The 23,129-nt window shown below is 41.3% G+C and overlaps 1 protein-coding gene across 1 annotated transcript in view; it reads right to left on the reverse strand.

The window, feature by feature from the left end:
• Window positions 1-23,129, reverse strand: part of LOC139539001 (contactin-associated protein-like 5) — a 149,856-nt gene that overhangs the window by 26,416 nt on the left and 100,311 nt on the right. The window contains exons 5-13 of the mRNA XM_071341645.1: window positions 19,053-19,256; window positions 17,993-18,177; window positions 15,901-16,044; window positions 14,532-14,799; window positions 13,312-13,455; window positions 12,524-12,698; window positions 8,894-9,000; window positions 7,743-7,862; window positions 6,991-7,191 (exon numbers count right to left, since the gene is read on the reverse strand). Of these exons, the coding sequence (XP_071197746.1) occupies window positions 6,991-7,191; window positions 7,743-7,862; window positions 8,894-9,000; window positions 12,524-12,698; window positions 13,312-13,455; window positions 14,532-14,799; window positions 15,901-16,044; window positions 17,993-18,177; window positions 19,053-19,256 (1,548 nt within the window). The remainder of the gene's footprint in view (window positions 1-6,990; window positions 7,192-7,742; window positions 7,863-8,893; window positions 9,001-12,523; window positions 12,699-13,311; window positions 13,456-14,531; window positions 14,800-15,900; window positions 16,045-17,992; window positions 18,178-19,052; window positions 19,257-23,129) is intronic.

Raw genomic sequence — 23,129 nt, forward strand, 5'->3', positions numbered from 1 at the left:
AGAACCTAGTCTTAGATAGAGACCAAACTGAACCATAATTTATAGCGAATGCTATCTGGCTATGGGATACTTCTCTCTCAAGTAAAATTCTTTCTTTGTGAACTGTTCCTAAGATCTGTGGTTCGTCATGTAAGTTGAGAGGGGTGTATCTTGGCTATAAAATATCTTTGTATTCTACTGCAGGGACTCATTCATTATAGACACTGAATTGATCTGAGAGTCAAAGGGCTATTGTAAAGCTCATATTATTAAAGATGAAGTTTAAGTATAACTGACTGGTGTGTGGTTTGTAACTCTCCTCATTTGGTAATACAGGACATTGCCACGACAGTGTAGACAAAGAAGAGCTCTCCGCTAGGTGTACCAACAAAGCCATTTTCTAAAAAGTGGGCTTACAAGTTTATAACTTTCAAAGCAGAATTACTTTCCCATTGTTCCTCAACTGTAGTGTATGACATACCATTTTCTAGCTCTGAGTGTCTACTTTTATCCAATGTAAAAAACACAATTTCAAATGTTGCTACATAAGACAGAATCGAGTACGGTCACATATCATCAGTAACCACAGCTAATGAAGTCACTGAAACCCTTAACACAGTGTTGCAGTCTTTTGGAATGGGTGGCCAGTAGTAAACTCAGCTGAATCTGGTAATGAATGGTGTGGCTGTTGAACAAGTTGAGGAGACTGAATTACAGTGGTTGCTCCACTAAACGTTTAGCGATTATGCTGCGGGGCTTAAGAGGTTATTTGTGGTGTTGTACAGTACCCTGCGTCACCACTTCATTGCTCCAGACCAGCGCCAGGGGGAGTTAAAATCAAATCAAAGTTTATTTGTCACGTGCGCTGAATACAACAGGTGTAGACCTTAGTGAAATGGTTACTAACAGGCTCTAACCAATAGTGCAAAAACGGTATTAGGTGAACAATAGGTAGGTAAAGAAATAAAAACAACAGTAAAAGGACAGGCTATATACAGTAGCAAGGCTATGAAAGTAGCGAGGCTACATACAGACACCGGTTAGTCAGGCTGATTGACGTAGTATGTACATGTAGACATGGTTAAAGTGACTATGCATATATGATGAACAGAGAGTAGCAGTAGCGTAAAAGAGGGGTTGGGGGGGGGCCACACAATGCAAATAGTCCGGGTAGCCATTAGATTACCTATTCAGGAGTCTTATGGCGGCAGCTCTACCCTTTAGCTCAGTGCGAATGTTGCCTGTAATCCAGTTAGAGCACTGATTATACTTTTGGATCCTACTGTGTCTCTACCTGACAATGAATGGGCGACATAAACCTACATAGAAACTGACAATTGTGCACGACTACAGTATTACTTACTAAAACTGTTGTTACACTAAGGTTTTTTATTTTGCTCTTACTGTAGTACTGTAGCCCACTCCCAACCAGTCCCGTTGTACAGCGCCTGAGTGGTGCAATGGGCTAAGACACTGCATCAGCAGTGCAAGCTGTGTTGCTGGTTCAATACCTGGGCCGGCCTCGACTGGGAGACCCATGAGATGAATGTAGGTTTTTGGTTTCTCTCCCTCTAAAAACAGAAATAATTCTAAATAACAAACTGCCTTTATTTACAAATTAGTAACAATGACTCACCCCATGTTCAAGAATGCCCTCCCCCCCCCCCTCGCTCATTTGACATTATTTGAAAAACTAAATCTCCAAAATATATATATTTTTTAAACAAAGCGATTATTATTATTATTATATAAAATCCGCTTGGATATTCCCAGATATATTATTAACCCTGTTATTAGCAGGACAATATATATTGGTCATGGCTCCTGAGTGGCGCACAATGGGATTGCTTTGCAGTTCTCTTGCTGTATCCACTTAACGCGCGCAAGGTTCAAGCCACAAGGGAAGGCAGTACGGGATGGGCCGCAGAGTCGCTCACAGAAGACAGACATAGCCCATGGGAAAGGAGGAGGAAGGGTGGAACTCCACCCTAGGTAGCACAGAGTAACACTTTAAGGTGCATTGCACTAATAATGGCGCTGACTAGGGAAACGTTCCTGCTGTTCTTTGTGCCAGTCTGCACATTCATACTAAAACAATGTAACTAATGGCATATTTATGCTTTTGTTAATAAAATAATGATAAAAATAGTCTTTCAAAATGCCGATGTTTATTTAGTTATGGATCCATAACGAATTACTATGGGAATAAATATCACTGAATTACAGAAATATCCTCCAATGTAATTATTATCTATGTAATTATTGGCGGAGAGTCACATCATATTTTTCGATATACTGTAGGCCTACCGTAGGGGACATGAGTCTCACTAGTGTTGAGTAATGTGCTGAAAAGTGTAGGTCTTGTTTATTTATAGAGCATATTGAAGTTGGAAGCAATAGCCTACAACTATTTTAGCACAGTTTCACGCTACTCTTTGACAAGCATGGGGACTGGTCTTGATAAATCAATGCGATTTTTATTTTGACTGAATCTCCATTTGGCTATTGGTTTGATTACAATTATAGTGTAGAAATGTTATGATCTTTGTGTAACCTTTATTTAACTAGGCAAGTCAGTTAACTTCTCTAGGATAGGAGGCAGCATTTTCACGTTTGGATGAAAAGCATACCCAAATTAAACTGCCAGCTACTCATCCCCAGAAGATAAGATATGCATATTGTTAGTAGATTTGGATAGAAAACACTCTAAAGTTTCTAAAACTGTTTGAATCATGTCTGTGAGTATAACAGAACTTATTTAGCAGGCAAAAACCCGAGGACAAACCATTCAGATTTTTTTCTTTTGAGGTCACTCTCTTTTCAATGGATTTTCATTGGGAATACAGATTTCTAATTGACCTTCTTGCAGTTCCTACTTCCACTGGATGTCACCAGTCTTTAGAAATTAGTTGAGGGTTTTTCCTTTGTGTAATGAAGAAGTATGGCCATTTTGAATCAGGGTCACTTGAAGTGTCCTGTTAGATAGAGGCTCGTGACCAGAAAGCATGCTACAGATTGTTTTAATCCTGTATTGAACACAGATCATCCTGTCTTCAATTAGATTGATTATTTACGTTAAAAAATACCTAAAGTTGTATTACAAAAGTAGTTTGAAATGTTTTGGCAAAGTTTACAGGTAACTTTTGAGATATTTTGTCGTCATGTTTCACAAGTTGGAACCTGTGTTTTTCTGGATCAAACGCGCCAAATAAATGGACATTTTGGACATATATCGATGGAATTAATCGAACAAAAGGACCATTTGTGATGTTTATGGGACATATTGGAGTGCCAACAACAGAAGCTCGTCAAAGGTAAGGCATGAATTATATTTTTATTTCTGCGTTTTGTGTCGCGCCTGCAGGGTTGAAATATGCTTATCTCTCTTTGTTTACAATGGTGCTAACTCAGATAATAGCATTGTTTGCTTTCGCCGAAAAGCCTATTTGAATTCTGACATGTTGGCTGGATTCACAACCAGTGTAGCTTCAATTTGGTATCTTTCATGTGTGATTTAATGAAAGTTTGATTTTTATAGTATTTTATTTGAATTTGGCGCGCTGCATTTTCTCTGGCTTTTGGCCAAGTGAGACAGTAGCGTCCCGCCTAAACACAGATTTTTGGATATAAATATGAACTTTATCGAACAAAACATACATGTATTGTGTAACATGAAGTCCTATGAGTGTCATCTGATGAAGATCATCATCAAAGGTTAGTGATTAATTTTAACTCTATTTCTGCTTTTTGTTACTCCTCTCTTTGGCTGGAAAAATGGCTGTGTTTTTCTGTGGCAATGTACTGAGCTAACATAATCGCAAGGTGTGCTTTCGCCGTAAATCCTTTTTGAAATCAGACACTTTGGCTGGATTAACGAGAAGTTTATCTTTAAAATGGTGTATAATACTTGTATGTTTGAGGAATTTTAATTATGAGATTTCTGTTGTTTTGAATTTGGCGCAATGCAATTTCACTGGCTGTTGGTTAGGTGGGACGCTACCGTCCCACATATCCCAGAGAAGTTAAGAACAAAATCTTATTTACAAGGACAGCCTACTCCTTCCTCCCCGTCAGGAAATTGAACCCCGGTCTCCCACGTGCCTGCACAACACAGGGATTCTTTAGCTAAATAGCCAAGTACTATAGCCTACTCCCGACCGTCACGTTGTACAACGCCATATTTTCCGTTCCATCTTAAAGGAAACCCAGAGGCTTTTTCATTTCTTGGAATAGAAACCCCATCATATTAAGCAACTTAATCCCAAACTCTAAAAGTAATTGGAAAGTTAGATACAAGTTAATTGTGACATTGTGGTTACAATAAAGAATGTTAACAAGATGCTGTGTTTTTATATACAGTAGTGATGGACAGCTGGTGGCATTTTGAAAACAGGTTTTCAAACATTTTTAGCCCGATTAGCAGGACAATAGACTCTTTATAGTCCGGCTAATGTAGATCTGAACATCCCTACCTGCAAAAAATGAGATTGCGACCAAAGAGAAAAGACAAAATGGACATAGTTTTCATCAAACCAGCTTCTTTCTATGGTGCTATCCGTTCCAGGGTTAGGACCGCAACCAAAACTAACTTTTTGGTTTCAATGCATTTCTTTAAAGAAAATATTTTTATATAGCCCATCAATGTGTAGGCATACTGTGTAACAAAATCGATAATTAAATAAAGGTTCAATAAAAATAGATTGTGTACTAAAAAGGTGAATATATTTTTGCAGAGCATACAAACATGCCGACAACCATCCATGGAGATCAGTGGAGCTGGACAACGGGCTGCACCGAAAAGAACGCATGGTTGCCAAGAAAGTGGTTAGTTTTGCTAGATTCTTAAAATGTGTACGCAGCATTTGTGTGTTGGAGTCACTTTTAATTAATCTACCGTTTCTATCATAGGTCACTGTAATCGATGGGGGCTCAGGGTGGTACCATTCTGCTCATCTGATGAAGGTGCACATGGATCTGATTCAAACTTTGAAGACCGAGATCGAGTCATTGAAGGAAGACCAGCAGAAAGAGAAACATTATCGGAGGGCAGAGATACAGGCGACAGCTGATGCATTGGTCCAGAGCCAGGCGGCATTGGCGGAGAATGACGTGTTGAAGAGGGCGATGAACGAGATGGAGTCACAATCCATGCCAGGCACACCTGTGAGCTCTGGAACTCCACCTCCAACAGGCAGAGTCAACATACCTGGCGGGTTCATCAGGTCGTCGGTTCACCCTGACATTTCCATTCCTCTTCTGACAACAGAACTTGACCAACTGCTCACCAGGCCGTCCGGAACGTTAGCAAGGGCCGTCCGGAACGTTATGCTGTTCTGCTATAGCCTAATAAACAGTTGGTTTATATCTTCAAAATGCTGTATTATCCAAATGTAAAAGCATAAACAGTACAGTACTGTATTTCTTCACCAGCATCTTTATGCTTTCGTTAATAAAATAATGATACAAATATTTGTTCAAATTGCCAATTACTATGGGAATAAATATCACTGAATTACAGAAATATTGGAACAAAGTTGTCTAATGAAGGTAAACAAATTGTTGCTTACTGGAAATACTTTTTTTACACAGACATGGTCAAGTTGTTCAGTGCCATTATGGCTATTAGCAGGTAGCTGGACAATAGACTTGCCTAGAAGGAGGGTAGGGGGAGAATTCTGTATTCAAATGCATTTCTTAGGTTGGCTGTGATTGGTTGCAATTTCAGTTTCATCCACCAGAGAAGACAAAACAAATACTACAACAAAACGTATTATTACTATTATGTATCACATCCGACCATGATTGGGAGTCCCATATGGCAGTGCACAATTGGCCCAGTGTTTCTCTCCCTCTAAAAACAGAAATATAAAGTTTTGGCCTTTACAAATATTATTTTGGCCTTTATTCAAATTACAAATCGCTCACTTTAGTTTAAAAACCCCCGAAATAACCTCCAAAATATCGTTATAATCAAGTTGATGGCACAGTCATATAGCCAGGCACCTACATAAATCTGAGTGACCCTGTTCTTGTCTATTAATGTTCTGCATTATGTCATGTTTCATGTTTTGTGTAGACCCCAGGAAGAGTAGTTGCTGATTTCGCAACAGCTAATGGGGATTCGAATAAAATACCACTCCCTCAACATCAACAAAACGGAGGAGATGATTGTGGAATTCGGGAAACAGCAGAGGGTGCACCCCCCCTTCCCCATCAATGGGGCCGCAGTGGAGAAGATGAAAAGCTTCAAGATCCTCGGCGCGCACATCACTGAGAACCTGAAATGGTCCTCCCACACAGATAGTGTAGTGAAGAAGGCGCAATAGCGCCTCTTAAATCTCAGGAGGATGAGGAAATTTAGCTTTGCACCTAAGACCCTCACAAACGCACCATTGAGAGCATCCTGTCAGGCTGTATCACCGCCTGGTACGGCAACTGCACCGCCCACAACCGCAGGGTTCCTTATGATGTAGCATGAGAAAGACATTTCATACAGCAGGACAGAAAGAGCATCACCGTGACAATATAAGGAGCATATTTTGTTTGCAAGTCCAATTATAGTGATCTGTGTTTTTCTTTCGACAGCAGTGGTTTCGGAAGCATTCAAGTAAACAATGAAAGCAATTATGTTTTGTTCATATCTACTGGGCCTGAAAATAGCTCACTTTTATTTTTAATGATCTTGTTTGGAAATAATACACTTGTTTATTGTCTGCGGTGACACTGCACCTCAGAGAAATCTGACTACATACATATTTCATAAACGATGAACGTATAGTTGGGTCTCCCAGAGCGATGAGAGAACTAACTAGATTGAGTCTTCAAGTCCCCATGTGATGGCACACAAACAATGTTCAATAGAACCCATACAGCAGGGACTATACAAACGCTATATAGACAAGCAATTGGTATTAAATTGGTTGTGCTTGAGATGCCTACTTAGTGAAATGTGCAAAATATCTGTAACTGAAAGTTTCCAACATGTTGCAAATCAATATTGGAAAGGCTCACCCCACGTGTTGAAGAGGCGGGACTTCCTGCAGCTGTACATAACTTCCTGTTGACACTGCTCTGACCTGGCCACGAGGGCCATCAGTTGTTCAGGTGAGGCGCTGTAGTTAAACTTCATAATGTAGGGCTTCTGTAGTGTCGAACCCTGGACCCTGACTGGATCTGTGCTGTTGTGGGTCACTACTGTCCACACCTTGTTCTCTACAACACAGAGCAGATAAACAGGTTTTAGTTTAGGTTTTTTGGACACTAAAAAAAATGGCTGTAAAAAGGCACAGAGTCAGAATCTGAAAGCACAGTACTGATTATACACTGCATTTCATAAAATTGAGACATTGAGGAGTGATTTGAATATGATTATGCATGATCCTGTACCAAGCTGGGAGGTAGTTACATATTTGACAGTTCCCTTAATTACCAGTCAGTCTCGGTCAACCTCACTAGAGTGCATTGTGATTTTACAGATATGAAGTGGTCTAATGTGGCTGCTTCCCAAATAAAGGGATTAAGGGAAAAGGAAAATGCATGTAATCCAGAATGTTCTGACCTTAAATAAAGCCCCTGAATACTATAGGATGAAGATCTACGAGATATACTGAGATTGATTATCACAATAGTGTTGGATTATCATCAACGGCAATCCGATTTAAAACATCATTCTGTCCGTAAACCTAGATTAGTCTGACAAAAAGATCCTAAAGGCCATCAGTGTAAAAATGTATGTAGGGTAGAGGGCCAGGGTGGCAGCTCACCTGTCATGTTGCAGTAGACCTGTGTGGGCCCCAGAGGACCACTGCCATCTGGATCAATGGAGAAGAGGCCTGAGGAGCTGCCAGTCAGCCGGTAGGCCTCACATGATGCCTCATAGATGGCTACAGAGGAACACAGGGAAACATGACGTCTCATAGATGGCTACAGAGGAACACAGGGAAACATGACGTCTCTTAGATGGCTACAGAGGAACACAGGGAAACATGATGCCTCATAGATGGCTACAGAGGAACACAGGGAAACATGACGTCTCATAGATGGCTACAGAGGAACACAGAGATACATCATGCCTCATAGATGGCTACAGAGGAATACAGGGAAACATGATGCCTCATAGATGGCTACAGAGGAACACAGGGAAACATGATGCCTCATAGATGGCTACAGAGGAACACAGGGAAACATGATGCCTCATAGATGGCTACAGAGGAATACAGGGAAACATGATGCCTCATAGATGGCTACAGAGGAGCACACGTGGGAGTGGAGAGTGGGAGTGGAGAATGAGAATACTATGACAAATGTAATAAAATATGTTACTAAAATAAAATTGCTTGCAGGAACTTCAGAGTTAGATAATGGGGTGGTGTATATTCCTATCAGTTTGATAATGGGCGGTTAAGAGTGGTGAGCCAGTAACCTAAAGGTCGCTGGTTGGAATCCCCGAGCCTACTCTAAGTCGCTCTGGATAAGAGCGTCTGCTTAATGATGTAAATGAAAACAATGGGGTGGAGTATCAGGGTCTGATAACGGGGTGGTGTATATTCCTATCAGAGTTTGAGGGTGTATATTGATTACGGGGTGGTGCATATTGATTACGGGGTGGTGCATATAAGTGTCAAAGAGAGAGGTTATTTCCATTTCAAATGTGATGGTGGCCTAGCAATAATTACAGAGTCGCATATCTCACCAAACACCCTCCAAGTATGCAAAACAATCAATGGCTAAGCACTACAACAACATATTAGATATGGAAATGGTGAGAATAAATTGTTTATTTAAATAAAACGGGGTCGGGGTCAATTCCATTTCAGGTCAAGTCAGAAAGTATACCAAATCTTGAAAAGCATTGAAGAGAATTGGAATGGGAATTTCACTTCCTGAATTGACTGAAGAGCAGGTGGGGACTCACAGTTGTGGCAGGTGGCTCCAGTGTATCCTGTGCCAGAGCAGTCGCAGTAGAAGTGGCTCCAGGACTGTGAACACTGCCCTCCATGTTCACAGAAGTTGGGCAGACATCTGGAGAGACAGGGAAGATCAGACAGTGGGAAGGAGTACAAGTAACCTGTAACCAGAGAGGCAAAGCCATGGAGAAAGCGATGCTAAAACAATGTGTTTGCTCCCACTCTTACTGAACTAGCTGGAGTTAATGGTTTGATGACACTACAACATACACACTAGGGCTGCAGGTAGACTATTGGTTGGAGTGTTGGGCTAGTAACCCGAGCTGACAAGCTAAAAATCTGTTGTTCTGCCACTGAGCAAGGCAGTTAACCTACTGTTCCCCGGGTGCCGAAGACGTGGATGTTGATTATGGCAGCTCTCTGATTCAGAGGGATTGGGTTAAATGTGGAAGACACATTTCAGTTGAAGGCATTCAGTTGTACAATTGACTAGGTATCCCCCTTTCCCACTTGACTGACAATGACAGGTGTTGTGATATCTACTTAACAACAAAACAGCTGTAATTATTCATGACAGTCTAATCTCACAGGGAGCTGTTTAAAGATCAGAGCATCTGCATACAAAACTCCTTAGTGTCAGAAGATTTTACCAAACAGAATATTGAGTTTACTGTTCAAATTTTCATAACATGTTGGTTATTTTTCTTTTTGGTTGGGTCTCAAATTCAATTGATACCAGCCAAACTGATTTCAGTGTAAGGCAGGTGTTTGTTCAGGCATTAGTTTGTAAACAAAGTCACTGCATAAACATGCATGGCTAAGGTAGGTGTAAGTAATCCAACCCCCTCTCCTCACCCCTCTCCCTGTTAACAATATGAGGAAACATTCCCAGTGAAATGTCTGATTGGCTATGGAAAGACACTTCGATTAATAGTGCCTTCCTCATACCTCTCGAACATCCAAAATTACCAGATTTTTTAATTAGTATTATTTAATTCAGCTTTAATTGTGAATCCTGTCCCAGGAGGAGCTCTGATTTAGTGGGGGTTGTGCATACAACACAGCCATTTCAAATTCCATTTACCTATTTAGCTCTACAAAGGGAGTCAACTGTTCTCCGGATAATGTTCAGGTGATGGTTTAATTATTGCTGTGCTTTTTTTATTCATGCACAATGAAGAGGCTTTCCTGGACCATATAATGATGCTGCTCAACTTGCAGAACTGTTTCTCCGCGATACATCGGTCAGTGAAGTTTGTGGTAAGAGTGAATGGCGAGGAACGCTCTTGTTCAACAAAATTAGCAATATTCTGAGAGCTTTTTGTGTTACGTAATTAGTTTCCTCGGTGACAAAGAAATGAATTGCTTTTGTGTAATGTATGTCACAAGCCAAAGCGCTGGGTTGGGCATGTCTCCTAATGGCTATATTGAACAGTCAGAGGGACCCTTGGCCTCCTCCCTGAGGTGGCACATGAAAGCTGTGGTCTGCCAGTCAACCTGCACTGGCTGGTAGGTGTACAATCAACCTAAAGCTGGCACGGTCCTGGAGGATGACAGCTGCTCATGAATGTTTTAAAGCTGGAGAATTGGTGACGGAGAGAGATGGAGGCCTAGCTCTGCTATGTTTTACTATTAATAAACAGGAAGTGTGTTGAGCAGCAGGAAGGATCAATCACTGTTTTGAAACATTCTGAAAAGGTAAAAGGATAGAGAGAACAACTGCCAGGATGTTGGAGTAATCTTGTTTGATTGTAGTGATTAGTCCATTACTGTGGAGGTTGCGCAATTGTAAGTAGGTAAGCATTATTGAAAAGGTTAAAGACGGAAATGGAAGAATGTATTTGATTGTGTTGATTACTGGAACTCCACAAGCATAAACAGTGCTTAATCCTCACCACAGGACGATAATACAAAGTCTTTCAGAAATGGGCGCTTTAACTCTGTTTAAATCTCCAGCTTCCCCAAAACACTCCATGTGGCAGATCCTGAAATAGTGACTAAACTATTTACAGTAATGTTTTGCATGTAGACATCAGATTATTCCTGTGGTTCTTGCTGTAACTAATGTATTGGGTCCTAGTTGCCACATACTGTATTTGACAGATACAGTTGAAATCGGAAGTTGACATACACCTTAGCCAAATATATTTAAACTCAGTTTCACAATTCCTGACATTTAATCGTAGTAAATATACCCTGTCTCAGGTCAGTTAGGATCACCACTTTATTTTAAGAACGTGAAATGTCAGAATAATAGTAAAGAGAATGATTTATTTCAGCTTTTATTTCATTCACCACATTCCCAGTGGGTCAGAAGTTTACATACACTCAATTAGTATTTGGTAGCATTGCGTTTAAATTGTTTAACTTGGGTCAAACATTTAGGGTAGCCTTCCACAGGCTTCCCACAATAAGTTGGGTGAATTTTGGCCCATTCCTCCTGACAGAGCTTGTGTAACTGAGTCAGGTTTGAAGGCCTCCTTGCTCGCACGCGCTTTTTCAGTTCTGCCCACACATTTTCTATAGGATTGAGGTCAAGGCTTTGTGATGGCCACACCAATACCTTGACTTTGTTGTCCTTAAGCCATTTTGCCACAACTTTGGAAGTATGCTTTGGGTCATTGTCCATTTAGAAGATCCATTTGCGACCAAGCTTTAACTTTCTGACTGATGTCTTGAGATATTGCTTCAATATATTCACATAATTTCCCTCCCTCATGATGCTATCTATTTTGTGAAGAGCACCAGTCCCTCCTGCAGCAAAGCACCCCCACAACAAGATGCTGCCACCACCATGCTTCACGTTTGGGATGGTGTTCTTCAACTTGCAAGCCTCCCCCTTTCTCCTCCAAACATAACGATGGTCATTATGGCCAAGCAGTTCTATTTTTGTTTCATCAGACCAGTGGACATTTCTCCAAAAAGTACAATATTTGTCCCCATGTGCAGTTGCAAACCGTAGTCTGTCTTTTTTAATGGTGGATTTGGAGCGGTGGCATCTTCCTTGCTGAGCAGCCTTTCAGGTTATGTCGATATACAGTTGTAGTCGGATGTTTACATACACTTAGGTTGGGGTCTTTAAAACTCGTCTTTCACCACTCCACAAATGTCTTGTTAACAAACTATAGTTTTGGTAAGTTGGTTAGGACATCTACTTGGTGCATGACAAAAGTAATTTTTCCAACAATTGTTTACAGACAGATTATTTCACTGTATAACAATTCCAGTGGGTCAGAAGTGTACATACACTAAGTTGACTGTGCCTTTAAACAGCTTGGAAACACTTCAGAGTTTTTTCTATCCAAATATACTAATAATATACATACTGTATATTAGCAACTGGGACTGAGTAGCAGGCTGTTTACTCTGGGCACCTAAGAAGTTTTAATGCTATATTGTAATTATTTCACCTCTATTTATTGCCTTACCTCCCTACATTTGCACACACTGTACATATATTTTTCCTATTGTGTTATTGACTGTACGTTTGTTTGTGTGTAACTCTGTTGTTGTTTTTGTCGCACCGCTTTGCTTTATCTTGGCCAGGTCACAGTTGTAAATGAGAACTTGTTCTCAACTGGCCTACCTGGTTATATAATGGTGGATTTTTTTGTTTTTTAAATTTAAAAAGGTGATACCTGTCATGGATGCCACATGTGTCAAACTGCAGCTCCTTGTAGTCTCCTAGTCGTCCTTGGTGCACCAGGTTCAGGTCCATGGGCTGGCTGTTGATGGAGAAGAGACGCATGCACCCCTGGAAGGCCAACGTGGGGTTCTCACAGTACGAGTCACTCGAGGACAAGGAGGGGCAGCCTAATGGAACACAGAGCAGAGGGATGTTTATGTAACCAAACATCTGCCAAATCAGCTTCTACTGTAATAATGCAACAAAAGAGGCTTACACAAATATGTTAAGATGCTAAGAGGGTGGTGTGCTGACTGATTTACTGACTGGAGACATACAAGTAGAAATTACGAAAACGGAAATGATTTAAACAGTACATGCACATTAATATAGTTTTTTTCTTCTTCAGTGTGACAATCCTGTACAGTTTTTTAATCTCCGTTATGGCTGAGAGAGAAGTTGCCCCCCCCTTAAAAAAAAGAGAGCAACTTTAAACCTGTCAAGACATGCCACTATGCAAGTTGAAGCTTTTTAAAAGCAGCTTAATAAAACACCAGCCATCAGAAGATTTTAGATTCACATGGCATGTTCTGGGAAGCTAAAGTTTGTACAGGGATGTATTAAGTCAATCTCTGCCTACAAGACAATGTCAACTCCACTAAGGGACTGAAGTGATGATGACAAAGAGTGAGATTTCGTAGCTATTACAGTTCACAGATGTATCAAGTCATTGAGTTTCTCCTGTAAATACCCAAGCATATTTTAAAATGTAACTTTTGGTCATACTATCTGTCCTCTTACCTCCGAAGTAGAGGGTGTCTCCTGCCTCTATGTGGTCTCCCAGCTCCATAGTTGAGGACGGCTCGTTGTCCAGAGTCATGGTGACCTGGAGACCTCGGGAGCTGAGACTCGCAGAGTGCCACAGTCCATCATTCACTCTGTGACCTGTTGACACATGGGGTCAGTTATGAGATAAACAGTTTATAAAGACCCGATCTATCTCTGCATATGACTGGTTTTACAATAGTAACTACACTGTTACAAAAGCCTTTTAAGAAAACAATTTTAGAGTACATTTTTATATTTATATTTCTAATCTTGTTTGTCTGCAACAAAGCTCTGCATTCAATCTGTTGCTGGTGTTGACTTTATGGCTCTCCCTACACGCTACACACACATTTCATATCGTTTCCCCCCACACTATCAAATAAACAAAGGATCACCCACAACCCCCAGTCTGTTGTGTTTGTGGTTCCATTTTGAGAAGGAACCAATGGAAAAACCTCAGAGGTATAATCTTTGCTTTTTGAATTAATTAAACTCAGGCTTTTACAGTGAAGGGCATCCAAGCTGTGTGTCTACAATCCCCTCTGTGCTTGCCATCTGCCTGCAGTGTTAGAGTGAAGTTGCAGGCTAAGAGAATTACCATGGAACGCGATTAAATGCGCTATATTTCAAGAAGTAAATAGTTTGAAACAAACAAAAAAAAGCACACCTGGTGCAAACGTTGCCTCTGAAAAGCCTCCGACATGCAATAGATTGGAGGATGACCTCAGCCTGTTTTTTCTGATCACATCTGGATTATGTTGCAGTGATTGAGATCAGTCCAAAATGACACAAACCTAACTATGTCTGTCTGCATGGAGGGATTCTGTGTTTTTGGATTTAGTTATTTCTACAGGATTAGCGAGACAGATCTCCCCATGGTGGGAAATGGACAAAACCAAATGCTTCTCATTGTGTGTGAACTCAGAAGAGATAAGCACAGAGCCAACTGAATGGATTCTCTCTTATAATCTTTTCTCATAATCTTTACTATCACTATCAGACTATTTATGTGGAAAACCACAAACATTCTGAGTCACAAATGCCTTCTCTGCAATAATAAAATAGGTTTCTCATTGTCTGCCTGCTTCACTGGAACAAAGAGCCTTTTCTACTCTGAGTCCCCATAGACAGAACCACTGATTCCAGCATAGAGTGGGTCTGGGTCAGCTAGACTAGGGGCTGTTGGTCCTCACCGGTGGAGACCTCTTCTTTCTGCTGGGCTGACATGTGGTGGGTCAGGCGCAGCCGACTGTTACTGATCTGCAGCTCCAGTCTCTGGGGCTCCAGGACCAGCCGGGTGGAGAGCAGTAGCCCGTCTGGGTTCCACGTTCTGAACTGGAAACGCACAGCGAAGCCCCCCGAAGCAGACGGCGTGGCCGGGAGCGACAGGAAGCTGCTGCTGGAGCTCAGGAAGGTAGTGGACACCAGCTGAGGCTCAGAGCACGAGAAGGTCACATTGCCCTGGTGACACAAATGGAACACAGTCTTACAGTCACCTTGCCCTGATTCACATCAACTCTCAACATTTCAGGGTTAATTAAACAATTATGTCAACTCTGTAAGTGTAGTGCTGCTATTAATTACTACAAACACTCCCTCCCTTTCTAGAAAGGAGAGATAGATGGAGAAAGAGACAAAAACAAGTACAGTATCGAGAGAGAGAAAGAGACGGAGAGACAGAGTATGAGGGGAAAATACAGAAAGAGATAGAGTGGGAGAGAGGGAGAACGAGGGAACGAGAGAGACAAAATGAACTCTACAGGGAGCAGGGTTAAATGTCACTGCCAGCCCCACTGTGACTCCTAGGGACAGGAAGAGCCAGTACAGATGACATGAGTTCCTGTACACAGGAAAAGGTCAGAGCAGTGTGGGGATGAACATATCATTGATCGCGGTGACATGGAGTGGCAGCAACTAAACCTTTCACAGGGACTCTTCCATCAACTCCACCAAACTTGATTTCAGAGTGATTCTGTTTCAATAGGCTGACACTGACTCACAGGATTATTGTGTTCGGGAATCATTGATAACTTTAGTTCTATTTCAGTGTTAGTGGATTTATTGTTAGAGGTAAGGTGAGATTTATTTGTGTTTGGGGCTCTAACACCACTGAGCCAGAAGGTTACTTAAAGTTAATATCCATTGAAGATGTCATTTAGGGTCTGCACTAGACCCTGACATATACCTTAAATAATGCAATCTACCTCTATCCTACTAATAATACTTCTATGCTGAATGGATCACTGGTTACAGCCCCTGCTCCAGCTCATCACTGAGCCCGGATCTCTTTTCCAAAACAAGAACAAAGAACACTGTTATCTCAGCTAAGAGTGGTTCTCGCCACGCACTCTGTAAATCCCTGCTTCCCTATCTGCAGTCTGACGGTTTATTACTCAACAAATGTTATGGTCCTTCGGCTCTCTAAGGTTATCTGCTGTTAACCTCCACTTCTAACACAATGGAGCATTATCACGTACATAAGTGAATATATTGGTAATGCAGTGTAAAATAAACTTGGGCCTTGGCCTATACATTAAAAATGAATAGTTGAAAAGCTCTTACCACGCTGTAGATCTGAGGCTTGCGTCGCTTGGCTAGGTCGATGATGTTGATCCCATTGTAGTAGAGGTTCTCAATGCAGCCATGGAAGTTCTTCCTCAGGAAGGTACCAGGCTTACCTGGCAGTGGGATGCCCCCAAAGCTGAGCTAAGATGAGGACAGAGGGTGAAGTATAGACATGTTAGAACAAAAAAGAAGAAAAGTCCTTTGAGTGTCAGGTGTCACATTGAAAAGAGATTCTAAAGAGATGGACCAAGGGCTCTATTTTCATTAAAGGGGTGCTAGCGTCAAGCGCACGCTAGTTTGTAATTTCATCATGTAAAAACTGGCACGCTGGCATTTTCCAGCCCTAACGCCAGGTTCGGCAATTTACATGTCTTATATCAGCTCGCTTGCGCTCAGATGGGCGGAGTGGAAATATTTGAAGTGTTCCCTTAAAAACATGATCCAAAGTGCTAATTTCAGGCAGCACTGAGAGGGATATTTAAGAGCGGTAACGTAGTTGAGCCGGTTGAGGCATGGCGTGGGAGCCTGCCGAGCCAACCGAGGCTTGTGAGCCTCTCGAGCCAGCTGAGGCATCCCCGATTGCAGCGGCACCCGGACCCAACGTCACAAACAAAAAACATTAATTGTGGCATTCTATAACAGTTCCGTAACCACAGATGCTGGGATATGGGAAACAAGTACAGGGTGAGGAATTAATATTAAATAGACATGAAACTAAACAAGACCAGCATCTGGACAAGAGAAACAAAACAACATCATTGCAGACACAAAAATGAAACTGAGGAAGTGACAGATATAGGGGAGGCAATCAATGACGTGATGGAGTCCACGTGAGTCGGATGAAGCGCTGGTGCGCGTAACGATGGTGACAGGTGTGCGTAATGATGAGCAGCCTGGCGACCTTGAATGCCAGAGAGGGGGAGTGGGTACAGACGTGACAAGCATAGCCTTCCCTCCTCTCAATTAAGGCTTTTTTGTTGTCTGCCCAATGCAATCGCGAAGTAGTCAAGACTGTCAATAAAGGGTTTGGCTCCTGAGACCGCTTGGAAATAAATCTTAATCACCAAAGCAGGCCCACATTATTTCAAACATGCAGGTCCCGTTTTGGATGTGTGTAAAACCCTCCATAGTCTGCGTTGTTTTAATAGTATATGCCCACGGGGAGAAATTATGGTGCCTGTAAGTGTGATCAAGCCTATATAAAACAAGTTATTGTTTCATTTTGTTTAGAATTTGATTAGAATTATTCGTTTTCTTTTTAGGCCTTATCAAAAATGAATTGAATCTTGCTTATTGACAATATTTGGTATGCCCATGCTCAGCCATAATGCAATTTACACTAGGCCTAGCCCCTATATCAGCATGAAAGCTATTGAAGCCTTGTAAATACTTAGAATAATGTGGTCTGCAAATGGGTTCAAGTTAACCTATTTAGCAAAGATGGAATAGGTCTACATTTTGTTATTTTGTTTCTGTAAACCATTTACCAAACTATAACGGAATAACATTGGAATTGGAGTTGACTCCAAGGCAATACATAAAAGACCAAAAATAAAAAAACTGAAGAAACCACATATTATTTTTTATTTTATTTTTATTTAAAAAAAAAATGGTGGATCAGCTTAATATTGCGGAAAGAATGTTGCTTCCAATGTAATTGTCTGCATCATTTCCAATCCCCCATATTTTTTTGGGTAAATATATATATCCATACACGCATGCATACATATACACAAAACCACATATTTTGCCTTGTAGCACGTTCTGATTGGCCAGTGAGGGGCCAAGTCTCGACACACTCACAACTTGCTTATTCATCAAAACCCAGCACTTTCACGTCAACGCCAGAATGTGTGCCGATAATTGTGATATTCAAAATCAAAAAAAATCTGACACACTTCTGAAACTATAGTGCTACCGCCAAGCATTTAGATTTACCATTGCGTTAGGTTTGTTAAAACAGAACCCCAAGTATTATTCTTAATCTTACCATGGCATAAGTTTAAAATGTTTTTCTGACTGGGTGCTGCTGGTGTAATCTTTTCAGACCTACTGTAAAGGAATATTCTGGATGTTTGGATAGACACACCTCATAGTCCACCTCCAGGGAGTCTCCTTCCCCCTTGGTCCTGAAGTGCTGTGTGTGGGTGTCCACGGTGAGGTTGACCTGCTTGTTGAAGCGCTCGATGAGGACAGAGTGCCAGTGCTGGTCGTCCAGAAGACTGCTGAGAGTCACCGCAACACGACCACTGCTGAACCGCAGCCTTGTGTCATCTGAAGACAGAGAACAAGATAATATGGTTACTTTGATATAGTTCATAAAACAGTCCAGTATATTGAGGAAAGAAGAGATCTGAAAGAATGTGCTCACAAGACATTCCCAAAACGGAGCACTAGAACAGTCTTCCCCAGACTCAGCTGTTCACGATGTGGATCTTTATGGTTGATAACATTGATCGTTATACAGTTGCCATAGGGACCGTATTGATTTGATTTGTATTGAAAGAAGAGGTGATCTCATAGGAAGTGCAGACAAGACAGTCATTTAAGAATCCTCTTTCCCAGCTCAGCTGCTCACAATGTGGATCCTTAACAGTCTGAGTCTATTTTGTAAATGGAGCTCAGGATCAGTGGTAACTGGAAGGGTATCAGAACACAAACATCCAGTTACCCTCCCAGACTGCTGCCCAGTCTGCTTTTAAATGGATCAAAAGACTATTTTATCTGTAGTCCGAGTCCCTTGTGTCCTATTACCAATGACCTCTAACCTCTAAACCCTGAGTTATGTGAGCCAAGTTGAGGTAGAGGGCCAATCTGCCCCGGTGTGATTAACTCACCCAGGTTGAGGTAGAGGGCCAAACTGCCTCGGTGTGACTAACTCACCCAGGTTGAGGTAGAGGGCTAGTCTGACTAACTCACCCAGGTTGAGGTAGAGGGCCAGCCTGGCCCGGTGTGACTAACTCACCCAGGTTGAGGTAGAGGGCCAGTCTGGCCCGGTGTGACTAACTCACCCAGGTTAAGGTAGAGGGCCAGTCTGGCCCGGTGTGACTAACTCACCCAGGTTGAGGTAGAGAGCCAGCCTGCCCCGGTGTGACTAACTCACCCAGGTTGAGGTAGAGGGCCAGCCTGGCCCGGTGTGACTAACTCACCCAGGTTGAGGTAGAGAGCCAGCCTGCCCCGGTGCAGCTCCAGTGTGATGTAGTCGCCCCTCTGACCCTCTCCATGGAGCAGCACCCCCTCAGCCTGGCGGCTCTTGAAGCTCAGCGAGATCACATCCTTCACCGTGCTCATGGACTTCTGGTTAAACCGGTAGAGCAGCGAGCTTCTGCCATCAAAGTCTGCCACGTACGATTCTAGGGGATTGAGAGAAGATCAAAGAATCATCGTGTTTTCGAAAATTGCCCCAACGATAGCTCTCTCTGTCACGTCTGAGCTGTGAGTTTGCTGTTGCCCCTAATTTTGAGGGGAATTCAAGTGGCAAGTCCCATTTCTTTCAACAGTATTGAATTTTCACCACAACTTTTGATTGGAAGTATATGTCAAACTTGCAATTTCTTTTAGGTACTTTTTATCACAACTCTCTAGCTCTGTCTAATAGATTCTCTAACACTGTGTCTCTGCTCAGTGCTCAGTTCATGTGGATGGGCCTGAACTGAAGACATAATGTAGTAAGTTACAGCAGCAGGGGAAATGTTGAATTCCTGTTTTTAAAGCCTGGATACATTATATTTTCTGATAGGATTCAGTGTGTGTAAGTAAAGCTGTCTGAGTAAATAATGCAATCTCTAACATGCACCTGCTATTCCAATGCAGAACAGAAGAAGGGTGATGTGCCTAGAGAAACAAGGGAAGCTATGAGTAGAAGACATGTTTGGGCAAGCTGTTCAAAAAATGTTTGCTTTACATTGTATCATATACATGACTATGCAAATAGCCTTTGGAACTATCACTTATTTAAAGAATGTCTAACACATTCATGAACACACAAACAACAGGCTAGAATTCCCCTAGCTTTTTCGAATGGTTTACTCAATCTAATGAGACAGTATTGTGTTTCAGTGGAAATCACTGTGGGATAAAGAAGGCTAGGATTAATTTAAACTCCAGGGTTTTTACCCATATGTATATACCCAAATATGAAAAGTTAATAACTTAGCTGGTATGAGATGTATATACAGTTGAAGTGGGAAGTTTACATACACTTAGGTTGGAGTCATTAATACTTGTTTTTCAACCACTCCACAAATGTCTTGTTGACTTCTGAAGGTAATTGGTTGCACCAGATCTTATTTAGGGGCTTCATAGCAAAGGGGATGAACACATACTGTATGCATGCACCACTTTACACATGACATTTGCATTGTAACATTATTCTCCTCGCAACTAAATTCAGAAATAATTTTTATTGACAATGACATGAATGTAGTGGAAAAAAGAGAGTGAACAAATGTCAACGATGATGAAGGCCCGTGATGAAGATGCCTCTAATGACTTGCTGGCACAGAGGCCCAGCATGATGACTAAATGATGATTTATGGCATTGTTTGAATGGCAGACCATCCATGGGCTATCGTAGGGGTCAAACACACCTTATCTGTGGTAATCTCAATGAAGAGACATTCCCACAGAAGTCCTAGGGTCACTAAAGCTGGGAGAGGTGTGAAGAATGATGAAACTTGAAACTACGCAATGAATGTTACGGTGTGAATTAAATTGTCATGTTGGATTGTTTCATGAGTTCATAAAGAACTTTGAATTTTGATATGTTTCATTGTACTGTAAGTGCTATGGATGTATCGTTACAGGGAAACTGTTATCCAGTTCGTGGAAGGGCGGATAGTTGGATGGCGGATAGTTTAAAGAGGAGCAACACAGAGGTGTGCTCCTATCAAACAGTGAATCATGTATCATACATAATATAGAGAATGCGTGTGAAGTGTTATGCCTTTTGTTTTAATGTTTTGGGCCATGCAAAGTGATGTTAATTAGACGATGGGAGATACTGGGATTCGGTGCTCTTGGAAGAATAAAAGTTGGGTTTAAAATGTCAATCATGGAGTAATTTGTGAACCGATCCCCTGATGTACAGTTGAAATCGGAACTTTATATAAAACTCGTTTTTCAACCACTCCACAAATGGCTTGTTAACAAACTATAGTTTTGGCAAGTCGGTTAGGACATCTACTTTGTGCACTTTGTGTAATTTTTCCAACAATTGTTTACAGACAGATTATTTTACTTATAATTCACTGTATCACAATTCCAGTGGGTCAGAAGTTTACATACACAAAGTTGACTGTGCCTTTAAACAGCTTGAAAAATTCCAGAAAATTATGTCATTGATTTAGAATCTTCTGATAGGCTAATTGACATCATTTGAGTCAATTGGAGGTGTACCTGTGGATGTATTGCAAGGCCTACCTTCAAACGCAGTGCCTCTTTGCTTGACATCATGGGAAAATCTAAAGAAATCAGCCAAGACCTCAGAAAAAAATTTGAAAACCTCCACAAGACTGGTTCATCCTTGGGAGCAATTTCCAAACGCCTGAAGGTACCACGTTCATCTGTACAAACAATAGTACCCAAGTATAAACACCATGGGACCACACAGCCGTCATACCGCTCAGGAAGGAGACACGTTCTGTTTCCTAGAGATGAACGTACTTTGGTGCGAAAAGTGCAAATCAATCCCAGAACAACAGCAAAGGACCTTGTGAAGATGCTGGAGGAAACAGGTACAAAAGTATCTATATCCACAGTAAAATGAGTCCTATATCGACATAACCTGAAAGGCCACTCAGCAAGGAAGAAGCCACTGCTCAAAAACCGCCATAAAAAAGCCAGACTATGGTTTGCAACTGCACATGGGGACAAAGACCGTACTTTTTGGAGAAATGTACTCTGTTCTGATGAAACAAAAATAGAACTGTTTGGCCATAATGACCATCGTTATGTTTGGAGGAAAAAAGAGGAGGCTTGCAAGCCGAAGAGCACCATCTCAACCGTGAAGCATGGGGGGTGGCAGCATCATGTTGTGGGGGTGCTTTGCTGCAGGAGGGACTGGTGCACTTCACAAAATAGATGGCATCACGAGGCAGGAAAATTATGTGGATATATTGAAGCAATATCTCCAGACATCAGTCAGGAAGTTAAAGCTTGGTCACAAATGGGTCTTCCAAATGGACAATGACCCCAAGCATACTTCCACAATTGTGGCAAAATGGCTTAAGGACAACCAAGTCAAGGTATTGGAGTGGCCATCACAAAGCCCTGATCTCAATCCCATAGAAAATTTGTGGGCAGAACTGAAAAAGCGTGTGCGAGCAAGGAGGCCTACAAACTTGACTCAGTTACACTAGGTCTGTCAGGTGGAATGGGCCAAAATTCACTCAACTTATTGTGGGAAGCTTGTGGAAGGCTACCCGAAACATTTGACCCAAGTTTAACAATTTCAAGGCAATGCTACCAAATACTAATTGAGTGTATGTAAACTTCTGACCCACTGGGAATGTGATGAAAGAAATAAAAGCTGAAATAGATAATTCTCTCTACTATTATTCTGACATTTCACATTCTTAAAATAAAGTGGTGATCCTAACTGACCTAAGACAGTGGATTTTTACTAGGATTATATGTGAGGATTTGTGAAAAACTGAGTTTAAATGTACTTGGCTAAGGTGTATGTCAACTTCCGACTTCAACTGTACATAACCATGCAATCAATTACAACAGGGCACTGTCAATGATGGGGAACGCTCAGAACAGTAGTGACAACAGTTCAAGTGATTATTAGTGAAAATAACTCCGATTTGTGAACCCTTTATCGATCCGAAGTGTGAGGGGCAGGTGAACGAAATCCAAAATGAGATAAACATGGGATAGACATGGACTTGAGTCTACAGATTAATTTTTCTCCAGATGTTTTATACGAATAAAGACTTGCTAAATTATGAAAATTCTTCAGTTTTACATGTCCCTCTGTGCATCCTCTGTGACTTTAAGGAAGATTTTAAACCACTCAATCCCAACATTTATTAACATTTTCACCATCATTGTAAAGGCCTTGTTATTGTGTTGCTTTGACAAAGTCATTGCTGTCGATTATTATTCATTTAATGTGATAAGTGATTAATTTAAAGGTAAAAAACTACAAAAAAATCACTTGTTAATTGAAATGCACTTGTATTTGTATTTATTATGGATCACCATTAGCTGCAGCATCTACT

The sequence above is a fragment of the Salvelinus alpinus genome, chromosome 14 (genome assembly GCF_045679555.1).
Source record: "Salvelinus alpinus chromosome 14, SLU_Salpinus.1, whole genome shotgun sequence".
In the NCBI taxonomy this organism is placed as follows: Eukaryota; Metazoa; Chordata; class Actinopteri; order Salmoniformes; family Salmonidae; genus Salvelinus; species Salvelinus alpinus.